The sequence below is a fragment of the Propithecus coquereli genome, unplaced genomic scaffold (assembly GCF_000956105.1).
Source record: "Propithecus coquereli isolate 6110/MARCELLA unplaced genomic scaffold, Pcoq_1.0 Scaffold351, whole genome shotgun sequence".
Taxonomy (NCBI): domain Eukaryota; kingdom Metazoa; phylum Chordata; class Mammalia; order Primates; family Indriidae; genus Propithecus; species Propithecus coquereli.
This window is the reverse complement of record NW_012149186.1, coordinates 1,534,500-1,548,209: the sequence shown is the minus strand read 5'-3', so window position 1 is coordinate 1,548,209 and position 13,710 is coordinate 1,534,500. Positions and strand designations below refer to the sequence as shown.

The 13,710-nt window shown below is 50.9% G+C and overlaps 1 protein-coding gene and 1 pseudogene across 2 annotated transcripts in view; one reads left to right on the top strand and one right to left on the bottom strand.

Annotated features, from left to right (window-relative positions):
• Positions 1-8,785, top strand: part of ANTXRL (anthrax toxin receptor-like) — a 42,511-nt gene extending 33,726 nt beyond the window's left edge. The window contains exon 14 of the mRNA XM_012651252.1: positions 8,501-8,785. Coding sequence (XP_012506706.1) covers positions 8,501-8,785 — 285 coding nt within the window. The remainder of the gene's footprint in view (positions 1-8,500) is intronic.
• Positions 8,786-9,749: 964 nt separating this feature from the next.
• On the bottom strand, positions 9,750-12,537 carry LOC105815983 (annotated as a pseudogene). Its single transcript, XR_001137772.1, has one exon. The product of XR_001137772.1 is annotated as a DENN domain-containing protein 5A pseudogene (transcript).
• Positions 12,538-13,710: the final 1,173 nt, after the last annotated feature.

The window sequence follows — 13,710 nt, the reverse complement described above, 5'->3', positions numbered from 1 at the left end:
GAGACTTGTTTTGTGGCCTAACATACAGTTTATCCTGGAGAATGTTCTATGTGCCAATGAAGAGAATGTGTATTCTATAGCTATTGGAGGAAATGTTCTATAGGTGTCTGTTAGATTCATTTGGTCTAAAATGTGGTTTAAATACAATTTTTCCTTCTTTATTTTCTTTCTAGATGATCTGTCTAATGGTGAGAATGGGGTGTTGAAGTCCCCAACTATTATTGTATTGGTGTCTATCTCTCCCTTTAGATCTCACAATATTTGCTTTAAATATCTGAGTGTGGTAGTGTTGGGTGCATATATATTTAGAATTGTTATATCCTCCTGCTGAATTATTTTGTCATTGTATAATATGAGCTTCTTTGTCACTTTTTAATGATTTTGGCTTAAAGTCTTTTATCTGATATATGTATAGCTACTTCTGTCCGCTTTTGGTTTCTATTTGTGTGTAATAACTTTTTCCATCCCTTTACTTTCATTGTAAATGTATCTTTATGGGTGAAGTGAGTTTATTGTAGGCAGCATATAATTGGATCATTTTTAAAATCTGTTCAGCCAGTCTATATCTTTTAAGTGAAAAATTTAATTCATTTATATTTAAGATTATTATTGATAGTGAGGACTTATTTTTGTCATTTGGTTAATTGTTTTCTGATTTTTTTTGAATGTTCTTTGTTCCTTTCCTTCTCTCTTGCTGTTTATCATTATGTTTGGGTGGTTTTCTGTAATGGTAACATTTAAGTCCTTTTTCTTCCTTATTTCTGTGTTTGCTCTACCATTGAGTTTTATGTTTTCATGATGGTAGATATCATCCTTTTGCCTCCAGCTATAGGACTCTTTAAGTCCTTCTTGTAAGGCTGGTCTAGTGGTGATGAATTCCCTCATTTTTTGCTTGTCTGGGAAAGACTTTATTTCTCCTTCTTTTATGAAGGATGACTTTGCTGGGTATATTACTGTTGTTTTCTTTCAGAACTGTGAACATATCATCTCATTCTCTCCTGGCTTGTAAGGTTTCTGCTGAGAAGTTTGCTATTAGTCTGATGGGGCTTCCATTATATGTGACTAGATGCTTTTCTCTTGCTGTTTCTAGAATTCTCTATTTTTTTTGACTTTTGACAGTTTTACTATAATGTGTTGTGGAGACGAACTTTTTGGGTTGTAACTATTTGAGAGTTCCTAAGTTTCCTGTATGTCAATGTCTAAATTTCTTGCTAAACTTTGGAAGTTTTCAGATACTATTTCATTAAAGAGATTTTCTATGCCTTTGGTCTCATCTTCTTTCTGGAACATCCAAAATTCATGTGTTTGGTTACTTTATGGTGTCCCATATGTCACGTAGGCTTTGTTCATTCTTTTTAAGCCTTTTTTTAATTTTGTCTGACTGGGCTATTTCATTGACCTGCCTTCAAGTTCTGAGATTCTTTCTTTTCTTTTTGTTCTAGTGTATTGTTAAAACACTTGAATGAATGAATGTTTTATTTCATTCATTGAATTCTTCAGTTCCAGGATTTCTGTTTGGTTCTTTTTTTAGATATCTGTATCTCTGGTGAATTTCTCATTCATATCCTCAATTGCTTTTCTGATTTTTTGTATTGTTTATTTTTGTCTTCTTGTATCTCACTGAGCTTCTTTAATATTATTATTTTGAATTCTTTTTCTTGTGTTTCATACATTTCTTTTTCATTGGAATCTGTTGCTAGAGAATTATTGTGTTCCTTTGGAAGTGTCATGTTTCCTTGTTTAGTCATGTTTTTTGTGTCCTTACGTTGATATCTAGGCATCAGGTGTTACAGTTGCTTCCTTCAAATTTTTTGGATTGGCTTTCATAAAGAAAGATTTTTCCTGAAGATGTAGCTATGGTATTGATTGGGTAGGACATTTTAGTTTTGATTCTGGGTGTGAGAAGTAATGTAATGTCTATATGATTTCTTCACCTATAAGCAGCATCAGTGGTGTATGATTTCCTCAGTGCTTAAATTGCGGTTGTTAGCAGAGGTTGTGGTGAAGTTTTGCTTGGAGCAGGGACATCAGGTGGGCCTGTCCTCAGGCCCCAATGGTGGCAGTGGCAGGGTAAGCAGGCCCTGGGGAGTGTACAGGCACCAATGTCAGTGGGTCCAAACGGGCTTATTCTTAGGCCTCTAGGTGGCTCCAGGTGGCTTCCTTAGGCATTGGCAGTGGTGGCAGTAGACTGGATGGGTGGGTAAGTCCTTGGTCCCTTGGCAGCATGTGTGGAGTGAGAAATGGCAGTAGCAGTGGTCAGACAACCCTCAGATTCCAAAGGGGCATGCAATGGTGTTAGCAATGGCCGCAATGGGCTGGCGGGCCAGATCCTAGCCCCCCAAGGTGTGTGCAGATGGGTGCAGGCTGTGGTGGCAGTAGTAGGCTGGGCTGGGTGGGCCCATCATCAGGGCCCTGGGAGGAGTACCCAGATATCAGTGGTGGTGGACAGGGTGGGGCAATCCTCCAGGCCTCTGGGGAGTGTGCTTGGGCACTGGGGTGGGTGGTGCCAGGCTGGGCAAGCCTGTCCTGAGGCCCCCTGTAGTGTACTCAGTTGCTGGCTATGATGGGCAGTGCAGGGTGATCCCCAGGTCCCCCAGTGGAGTGCTTGGGTGGCTGCAGCAGTTGTAGCAGTGGGTGTGGAAAGCATATGCTAAGGGCACATGCAAGTGCTCTGTGGCCCTGCTGCTTGGGGAGCGGGGGTAACAGTAGTTGCAGCCATAGGGAGGTGGTTTTCAGGCTCTGAGGAGCCTGAGCTTTGGCCTCTGGCAGTGGTGGCAGCAGCATAGCTAGCAGGAGCAGCAAGGAAAGCCAGTAATAGGGCACATGCAAGTACATGGTGGCTCTGCTGCTGGAGGGGGCAGGGTCACTGCCAGTGGCATATGTTTTGTCCCTGGCAGCAGTGGCAGCAGCTACAGGAGCAGAAGCAGAGTTTGTCCTCAAGTCATGTGCATGGCAGCCCTACTGCTGGATGGGTGGGGTTGCTGTCTGTGGTAGCCACCCCAAGCAGATGGTTCTCACACTCCAAAGAGTGCACATCTTGGCTCCTTTGGTTCCAGAGGCAGCCTCCCCAGTGTGCTGTACCACCCATTCCTTGTGGTGAAGGATGCTGTGTATACTGGAGTTCTGGGGACCCTTCTGTTCCCCTGGTTCTCCTGGTGTTGTGCCATTGCAGCCTTCCAGGTGGATGTAAGGGGATGAAAATTAAGCTCCAAGGATGTGGAGGTGCAGGGGCTGTTGGCCCCGAGGGCAGGATGCAGTCCAGTGGAGACTGGGCTTTCAAAATGGCAAAGGGCTACAGCTGCACTTTGGGGATGTGTGAGACCCAGTGTGAGCTCTCTGTCCAGGGCAATATCATTGCGTGATTTCCAGGCAGTTCTCCATGTCAGTCTCAGGGCCCGCTGGGTCAAGGTGTTCTCCCATGGCTAGGGTTACAGGAGTCTATTGTGGGAATGCAGACCACTGGGGATCTCTCGCTTACCCTTTTCCCACACTGGGGAGCCTCTCTGGGTTCCCAGACAATCCTGGCTGAGCTGACTGCCTTCCCACCGCTTCTGTGTCTCAGGTGTTTCCCATTATTTCTCTGTTGAATTCCAGGATTCTCTCTTAGGTGCTCTATTTGAAGTGAGATTATCTACTTGCTGTTTTGTTTTTTCTATGTGGAGGAGGTGAGTGCTGGATGCCTCTAGTCAGCCGTCTTGAATCCCTTCCAACCTCGTGGAGTTTTATTTTGGACCCCAATTCTGACACCTTATTTCATAACACACTAAAATAAATTCTAAATAGTTTAGAAAGTGCGTGTGTGTGCGTGTGTGTGTGTGTGTGTGTGTGTGTGTGTGTGTATGGCATTACTAATGATAACTGCAGTAAAATACAAGTAAATATTTGATTTCAGCATAGAGGTCTAGGTAAGCATAAAAGCGGTAGAAGGAATTAGCAAAGGAAAATATTCATGGACTATTCATATTCATTAACTCAGCAAAAATTTATTCTATATCAGATGCTGGAGACACAGAACGAACTACAAGGAGAATGTCCCCCTGTCATAGCAGGGCTTACATTTTCTCTGGGGAATGTCAGATGGTGACAGTGCTGTCCAGAGAATTAAACGTCACGGGTAGGTCAGCAAATGCCTGGTTGACCATAGAAGACTCCCTTGGTGGAGAAGGGCTTAGGGTGGGGGTGACATTTAAACCTAGAAAAAATTGATAAGAAGGAGTCAGTGGAGAGAAAATTAGGGGAATTCCTTCCAACAGCCAGTGCAAATGTCCTGACGTGGCTTGGACTTGGTGAGCCAAGAGGCAGGAAATCAAATACAGTATCTGTCAATTCAATAGTCGAGCTGTTCATAGTAACACTCTATGTCACACACTTGAGCGGTGTGGGAGACACACGAGTGTCAGCCCTGCAGGTTGGAATGTTGACAGAAGTAATCTTTCCAGAAGCAGTTGTTGTCCTTTATCCGGGTTCACAGACACAGAGCTCTCTGTTGTTGAATGAATGAATGAATGAATCAGTGATCACTTCTAGTCAGATGTGGTCCTGCGAATACACTTTCGGTCTTTTCTCTGACATGAGGAAGCACTTCAGATCTGACGTGTATGAAGCACAGGAATGTGTCTTGGGGGTGTCTGTGGAGGGATGAGAAGTCCCTTTGGCATTTTCAAGGGTGGCCACAGAAGAACGTGGCTCAGTCAGGTTGAGTTGCTTAACCTCTTCAAGTATCATCTTTCTCATATCAAAAAGAAAAAGGATAACATAAAACTCCACTATCCAAAAAATGCCGTTATAAAGAATGCTAGGTCACACTATGGTGAGGCTGCAGGAATGGCAGGTGACCCTGTGTAGGCGGATGACCAGCAGCTCCTGGGACTCTGTCACCAGATCCAATGCAGGCCCAGCTGCTGGTCACCCACACCTGGCAGTAGTTGCCCACTCCACCATCAGGACTGATGGGGACAGTTCTGGCGACGTGGCTGTCTGGGACGTCAGGAGAGCACCCTGGGCCCTGTCACTGGCAGCTCCTCCTCCCATAGAAAGAAGCACAGCCAGCTCTCCCAGCAGCGCCACAGATGGTCCAGGTGGGGTGGGCAGTGAGAGGAAGAGAAGGGGCCACCTTCTTCTGGACACGGCATCATCCTTTCGGGTTCCCGTCATGACTCCCAACTGTGCCAGAGAGGGTCTGAGGAGGGCTTGAGCAGACTGGCCTCGGCCACAGGGACAGCCCAGAGAGGCAAGGGGGATGGGCAACCAGGCCCAAGGGACAGAGGAGAGCATGACCAGCAGTGAAGACCTTCCCTAGGCCTTAGTCAGAGGTGTGAGGTGGGAGCTTCTGGGTCCCTCTTTCGGAGCCACCCCAGTGAGGCCTGAACTGTGACCCATACATCCTGATGGTGTGTCCTGGCTCTGGGGACGGCCAGCTTGTGGTCGGGAGGGGATGGTGGTGGTGTGGCTGAGCCTGTTCTGGGCTCTGAGGAGAGGTGGAGGGAGCCATCCCTGTGCCTCCAGGCTGAGGCCTTCGGCCATGCCTGTGAACGCTCTGTCACTCTTGTTCTGGGCTCAGCCCTGAGCTTGGTATGTGACTTGAAGCAGGGAGAGTCAAGGTCCTGTAAGGTGAGAGAGTCCCCAACCCTGTGCCAGAAGGGTGGGGGAGAGAGAGAGAGAGGATGTCTGCCTTACTGCTGGGGAAAGAGCCCAACACTGGGGCTTTGGGACCAGAGTGTTCCCTCCCAGCCTCGGGGGAAGGCAGCCTGGCAGAGGCAGCAGCAGGGCTGAGACCCAGGCTCAGGATGGCTGAGTTTGGACAGGCAAAACGGAGGGGCAAGGAGGAGGGCCCTCAAGGCAGAGGAGAGAGGAAGGGTGGGGCATGGCTGGTCTTCTAGTAGCTGGGGCTGTGGGGGCCTGGGCGCAGGGTGGGGACAGCCCTGGAGCCCTGGTGGGGAAGGTCCAGGAGTGAAGTGCTGGGCACAGGGACTGGATCATGTCTGCAGTGGGGGCGTCTCTGAAGGATGTGAGCTGGGTGGGAAGATGGTTCTGGAAGGACTGGATTGGTGTGGGCAGAGCCAGGGAGGCCAGGGCACACACTTGAGCTGTCCTAAGAAGGGAGCCTGAAGCCCTGAAGGGGCAGGGGGAGCCCAGGAGGGCCAGGTGGAGGGTGGCCAGGCTGCTGCAGACACAGGTGGCCAGGACAGGGTCTGAGGGGTCACAAGGGGAAGGTGAGCATCGTCCTGGGGCCACCAGGACAGGGCAGATGAGGGCAGGCGCCAGGGTGGGTCTGGAGGGGAAGGGCCAGCGTCTATGGAGAGAGTGCAGTAGGAGAAACAGCACTGGGGCCTTTGTCTCCAGGTGCCCGAGGTGAGGCTGTGTGCATGAGTGACAGGCCCAGGCAAGCCCCAAGTCCGCTCCCTCTGTGGAGCACCTGGGGGGTTGGAGGGTTTCCTGGGGACCAACAGGCCCAGACTGGCCCAACAGGGCACCGGTGGGATCCCGGCAGCCTGGGGAGAGTGGGCTTGAGTAGAGAAGGCTCTCAGCAGGCACCGGGGCCAGGGAAACTCAGGCAGTGCTGGGCTGCAGCCCCCTCCATGGACATGGTGGCCCATTTCATAGACAGGGAGGTCGAGGCAAAGTACCATGCCCCTGGGAAACCTGGGAGCCCTTTTCAGCCCCACAGCTGCAGATGCTGGAGGTGATGCGGGTACAGCTCTGATGTGTGCAGAACAAGGACAGGGGCTCCTAGAGGACTCTGATTATTCCCACATTGGGCCTCAGCCCTCCAGTATAATTTGGGAGCTTTCATACCTAGGCCCAGACTGTGCATAGGATGTTATGGTCTCTAACCTCTACCACAAAACGTGTTCAAAGTACACAGGAGAAGGAAATTATCAATTATTCTGAAGGAGGTTGGTTTGTGTCTGTGTCCCATCTTGGTTGGACTGGCCCATGTGACCCCCAGGACAGTGTGACCCTGGGCAGTGTGACAGGCCTCTCCTTAGACTCCCTGCAGGTCATACAGGCCAGGATGCAGGAGCTCTGCCACCCCAGCCGCCAGGGCACAGTCCCCAGGGACAGAGGAGGAAAGATAGAGCCTCAGACTCAGGAGCAGGGCTGGAGGAGAAGCGTGACAAGGGCACAGCACGACTGGAGTGGCCAGGCAGGGCAGTCACTTTAGCTGGGAATAAGGGTTACTGGGCCTCAGGGAGGATGACATGCTTGAGCTGAGACTGAAAAGGTGAACAGGGTTCACCTTCACTGGGCGGACACGACAAGGAGAGGCACTCCAGGGACGTGAACTTGGAAATGAGAACGCTTGGGCACGCTGAGAAAGACTTTTGTCCGACTGCGTACTAAGCCCCTAAAGAGCCGCCTTGGGGGGACACAACAATTCTCCTTGAACAGGCCAGGCTCTCAATTTTTTTCAGGCTTACAAGGTGGCTTCTGGAACTCCAGCCATCACATCCATATTCCAGGCAGCAAGAACAAGGAAAAATGCAAAGGAGCCCTCTCTAAAGCACTGGCCAACAATTCCTATCTATATTCCATTTGCCATCATTTATTCTGGGGACACTTTGCTCAGCAGGGCACACTGGGAAATGTCATTTTACACCTGAGAGCACATTGTCTGCTCCCCAAAAATCAAAATCAGGTGTCCATTATTAAGGAAGGCAGGAAGGGGTGACCGATCAGCGTTTGGTGTTGCTGTACCCATTTTAGAGATGGGAAAACCATTCCTGAGAGACTGAGTGACTTTCCTGAGGTCAGAGACAGGATTGGACCCCAGCCCCTTAGACCTTACTTAGAGTGACACTTAGGGCTTTTCTAAAAGGCCACAATCAAATCTTCAGACAGGCTTGTCCCTAATCATGTGGGCATAAGAAGCCAGTAGAGAAAGTGATATCATGGACAGACATGGAGAGAAGGGCTGTCCGGATGGTGTGCTGGCCACCGTGGCTGGTGTGTGCCCAAGATGAAAGCAAAGCAGTTGGATCTGCAGAGAGAGTTTGCTGTCCCTGGAGGTCTGGATCAGTCTCTTCCTAAAGCAAGGGAACCGTGGAGCTGCTGCCACCCCAGGGTGCCCCCACTCAGCCTTTTCCAGAAGCCCTGCAGCCAGGCCTGAGGGCTGTGGTGAGGCTCCCCCTGCCACACACACTCGCCAGAGCCTCTGGGCAATGCTGGGCCACAGAGGGAACGGGGCCTCCTGCTCCCTGCTCCCCAGGCTGCCAGCCCAGGGACACCAGACAAGGTCAACCCCAGAGCAAAGGCGACCAGAGTCGCTGTGCCCAGGGCAGCCTGGGGAAGGCAGCGTGGGCATTCAATGCCTATCTTGAGTCTGGAAGGAGGAGTGAGGCTGGAGGCCAGCACCCAGCGGGGAGCGGGAGCACCGGCAAGGCCCCCTCATCGGTCCTGACGGGTCCTGAGCCCGACCGCTGGAGCCAGGCAGCCGCAGCCTTCCAGGCCCAGTTGCAATGCCATCTCGGTGAGCTTGTCTCTCCTCTCTTCCCCACAGGGGAGGTGCCTCAACTTCTGCCAGATGCAGCCCCAGTGTGCACCCTGTGGCCCAAGGATCTGCCTTCGACACAGCCAGGAGTGCCTTCCGCTAGCGCAGGCGCCCTGCGCCTCAAAGATCTGCCTTCCTCCCAGCCGGGAGTGCCGCCCCCTCACCTGCTCGTCCAGGTGCTGCCACCTCCCAGCCAGCTGCTCCAGGCCTCCCTCCAGGATGCTGTCGCTGCTCTGTCGCCCTGCCCCTGCCCGGGCACCCTGCAGGCCCCTTCTGTCCCTCCCACCCCCATAGCCTGACCTCTGAGGCGCCAAACACCCACGATTAACAGGCTTTTGTCTGCCAAACTGGACATACACATTGAGTCTTGGTTTACTGTGAGAGGAGTTGGAATTTTTTTGTTGTTGTTTGTTTCAGGTGTTTTATTAAATGGGCCATACTGTAGCTGGTTTCTAAGTTGCAAAACAACATAAATTTAACAATAACATAGCCAGTTAGATTGTGACAAGCTTCCCCTTTCCTTAAAAGAAGAGAAAAGAAAAAGAAATACTTAAAACACACAATGGAGGGTTAAATAAATAAAACATTTTTAAAAAAAGAAAAAAGAAAAGAAAAACCTGTTAAAACGTGCTTATGTTTACTTCTGTGCAACTGTGTGCCAACAGGAAATGTGACTTTGAGCACGATGACACGTCCCGGCCCGTCTCCTTCCCAAATAATACTGACAAAAAAGAAAAGATGTGGGACCGACTCTTCAGCGCCTGCGCAGAGGCACTACTAAAAATCCCTTTGGCTGGAGCATGGGGCTTCCCGCTCAGCACACCTGTGTGGCCCATGAAAGCCAAAGATCCATAATAATGTTAATATAGAAAATGTTAGTTCAAAAACGACGTGGAATGGCCTCATTAATGCAACAGGGGCGAGGAAGTGGAACTGCCCCGCACACGGCGCCGCAGGCTCAGTCCGGGGAGGCTGTGGGCTTCCAGCACATGGCCACGGCGAGGGAGAGCCCCAGCTTCAAAACAAGCGGCACCAACCTCGCTCCCTCTCCCTGTCACTCTTTCACATGAAAGTGTGTAAAAAGCAAATCAGCAAATAAACTCTAAAATAGATTATTTATTCCAAAAATCCCCTGGTTTTCTTTTTACAGTGAGTATACATATCCTCTCCATCTCCTGCACAATTCACTTAAGTCCCTTTGGGAAGAGCTGCAGGGTGAGAGTCTTTCTCAGTCCTGCTGTCGGCTGGTGCTGGGAGGTCAGATGTCGATGCCCTTGACAAGGGACGTCTCCGGCGCGATGTTGAACTCCTGCAGTGTCTGTAGCACGCGGATCAAGGAATTGACAAGTGTGTGGTCTTTGGTCAGTGCCACATCCTCATACATGTGTGCAGTGATGGGGCAGTCAGCTAGCAGGGCAATCCAGTGGTGGAGGAGGTGATCTCTGGCTCCCGAGCACACCAGCGTCTGAAACTTGCCGTCCTTGCCGATGTTCCGGGGAGTATTATTGATTGCAGTGACAAATCTGCAGAAGTTCCGGGCCCTTGTATGCCAGTTTTCCTCAGGGACTACTTCATTCTGCTCCAATGTCTCATAATAGGTTTGTGCTTTTTCCAGGAAATCCCAAATGAAGACATTTTTGAAGAGCCGGGGTGATTTAAATCCATGCTGGAAAGTCTGTTCCAGGGCAGAAACAAGACTGCACTCTCCACAAAGCAGCAGCGTCAGACTGCCTCGCTCTTCCTCAGGCTCACGGAAGTGCTTCACGATGCCATTCCCTGCCTCCCCGATGGATTCCTGGATCTGTCCAGTGTTCAGCTTGGGCTTGTTGATGGGCGAGATGGTAACAAGCCTCCGGATGACGCGGGGGGACTGCTGCAGCGGCGGGGTCCGGCGTGGCCTCTCATCCGCCTCGGGCTGGGATGCGAGTAGCTCCCCAACTAGGATCCGCTCCAGGCTTCCATCGTCCATGCCCTTCCCCAACCACCGGCCACGTGGGAACTTGTAGGTGTGTCCTGTGATCTCATTCCTGACCATCACATACTCCACCAGCCATTTGGCATACAGCCCAGAGTTATCGTGGCCCATCTGGACAGTAGTGAGCTTCCCCAAGTTCTGGCACTCGAAGGTCATCTCCAGCACGTTCCTGGGAATCTGCAGGGTCTGTGTCTCACCCAGTTCTCCTGATATGCAGATCCATGGGTTGGCAGTGAACACGGAGCCCCCCAGCTTCTTGCTTGGTACAATCAGAATGTGGTATGGGATCAGGATAGTTGTGAAGACATTGGTGAAGCAAAAGTAATCGACGGCGTTGAAAGGGAGGAGGTGATAGAGGAACTGCTCCTTCTCATCATCGCAGCGCGGGAAGGCACAGCGCTTGTGCAGCTTTTTGGTGAGTTCATGGTCTGAGAGAAGCTGCTTCAGGTGTCTGGAAAGTAACTTTTTTTCCATGGACAGTCGCACCCATGCTCTGGCCTTTCCCACATCAGTCTTGATTTCTCCGATGTTCTGGATGTGCCTCATATCCTGAATCAGGGAGATCCTCAGGGGAGGCATGACTGAGCTGGCATCAGACTTCCTCCGTTCTGAATCAGGAAGTATTCCTGAGGTACTGCAGCTTCCTGATGTGAGTTTTCTCTGACGGTTTTCCTGATAACGTAACAGGTGGGACCACAAGGCTGACTTACCCTATTGCACTTGTAGCCCATGACTCCAGATCCTTTCTAGGAGGTCACGAAGGCTGGCAATCAGCGTGTTCTCTTCCATCCCACCTCCCCATGTGCTAGCTCCACAGCCTCTCGGCCCATTTTCTCCACCAGCATCCTCTTGGTCTTGTTGCGGCATTCCTTCAGCAGGCCCTCTACAAACTCCCAATTTGTCTGAGCAATCACTGATGGAGAGAGGTTTGACAGTTTAGGCTGGCGGATGGTGCTGCCCATAGTCCTGGCTTCCTGGATGTACTTCTCTCTCTGGTCATTGTCTAAACGCAAGTGTTCTGTGTGCTGCTTCTGCCGATCTTTCCGCCTCCACTGGGCAGGGGCATTCCTTTTTGTCCACTTATTGCTGGCTGACCCGGTGGAAAGTACATCAGACTGCAGCTTAGGGAAGAAGCCTGGCTCATACTTCCCTTGTCCAATCTTCATGTCAAGTAAATGTGGGTGAACTGTGGTATGGTCAATTTTTGCCAGACATAACTCAATTGCTTTCTCTGCTTCATCCACTGTACTACACTTCTGATACATGGATGTGCGGAGAGTAGGTGTCCGAACATTTAACAACCTGATCTTGTTTACTCGGGAATCAAACACCCGGAGCACAGGGTCTTTATCATCACCATTATGGCACATTATTTTGTTGTCAATGAAAGATGCAAACATCTGGGTCTCCAGGAATCTCGAGGGGAAGGGCAAATAGGGCTCAGGCTGATCTGACAGAAAAGATGCTTTATCGAAATTTTGCATCTGCTCCCTGTTGGTAAACCAGGATTTCTTATCCTGGCTGGGCTGAATGACAAACACCTCATAATCTGCAAACATCTGAGTGAAATGATTTGCAAAAACTTCCCGGATCTGTATGTTTAGCTTTTAAATCCTGAGTTCTTCTTCATCACACTGAACTTTGAGATCCTTGTTGCTGCTGGGGTCATCACGCACTTCCAGCTTTTCCAGGCTCACCCCCGTCCTCTTGACCAAGGCCTGCAGTCGTGCAATAGTTTCACTCTCCTTAAGGAGTTCGTAGGAACGCAAAGGGGAGCCCGCAATATCCCCGTTTCTCTTATCAGAGACAAACTCCGAGGCCCGAAGCCTCTTCAGCTTGGAGGCACTCTCACTGCGGTGAAGGTTCCCTTCAGGGGGAGTGCCAAATGCCATGAGAATCTCTGAGACTTCCTGGACAAACTCCAATTTGTTGGGAAACTGAGGCAAGTCCTCTGGCAGCTCGATGATGTGGTTGTCAATGTCCACAAAGCAGAGGTTAGCCTCTTGAGGCAGCTCCAGCTTTGACGGTCGTCCAGGCCATTGGAATGCAAGCCCATCAGGTATGGAACAGGAGCATCTAAGAAATGCAGGAGACAAGCCGGGAGAATAGGGACATAGACATGCTGCCACTGGAGAGGAAGCATCAGAGCTGTAACCGTCTCTGCCACCGTCCTCAGTCTCTGGTAATCCGACAGCTCGCCCGGCTCCAGCCCGGTGTCAGTGTCCAGCCCGCAGATGACAAAGTAGTGGGCGAAGCGACTGGGCGCTGAGCCCCCTCCGCCACCGCCGCCGCCGCTCATGGCACTGGGGCCGGGCCGGGCGGAGCGGCGCGGAGTCCCGGCACCGGGCACCCGCCCGCCCTCAGGCCGCCCCTCCTGCCACCCCGCACCGCATCCTGGACGCCTTCCCCTCCGCGCCGCTGCTGCTGCTGCCGCCAGCCGAGAGCCAGGAGTTGGAATTTGTTGCTGATCAGACAGTTTGTCCCTGGGGAGGCTGCTCCTGGTGTGAGATGTGTTTATACTGCCCCTGCTGGGACAGCCAGCCTGGTGTCCTGTGGATGCTGGGCAGGACGAGTCCCAAGGGCTCAAACACATGGGGTCTTGTAGCCACATTTTCTCCAGAGAAAAGCCCCCAAATTCATTGAAATATGAATACAATGCTGTGTCTCCTTCCCTGGATTTTGCAAAGAGAAATACTTAAATTTCTCATTCTCTGAACTCCTCCTTCCTGGTTTCCATTTTTTGGATATCCCAATTCTGAATGTGTCATCGAAGGAGGCAAGGCCCTTTCTGGAAATGTGACTGCTCTTTCCAGATACCCGACACTGTCCCCAAGCCCAGGAGGATTCAAAGGAATCCTCTGCATGTCACTGGAGAACACGTAAACCTCCCTTGCAAGCCAAGAGCCCCAGAGAAGAAGCCCTGTCACTGATGGGCGTGCGTACACGGTGCCGTGTGACTGCCCAAGACACCCAGCTGGGGACCCCTGAATATGTCAAGAGGGGACCCTGGGGGAACTTGGCCAAGGTCACCCAGATGTCACTAATCCATGTCACCATCAACAGCTCTCCACAGCCCCATCTCTTCTGCTTTTCAGTGGGATGCTTGCCAGGCAAGTGCAAGTTCAAAGTGCAGCAGCTTTGGGTTTTAAACAGCCCTGGTAGATTAGGTTGGACAGCGATGACCACACTGTCCCTCATGTTTGAAGAAAATAAAAAGGCTTGACCCAAGGCTTGCATGTGTGTG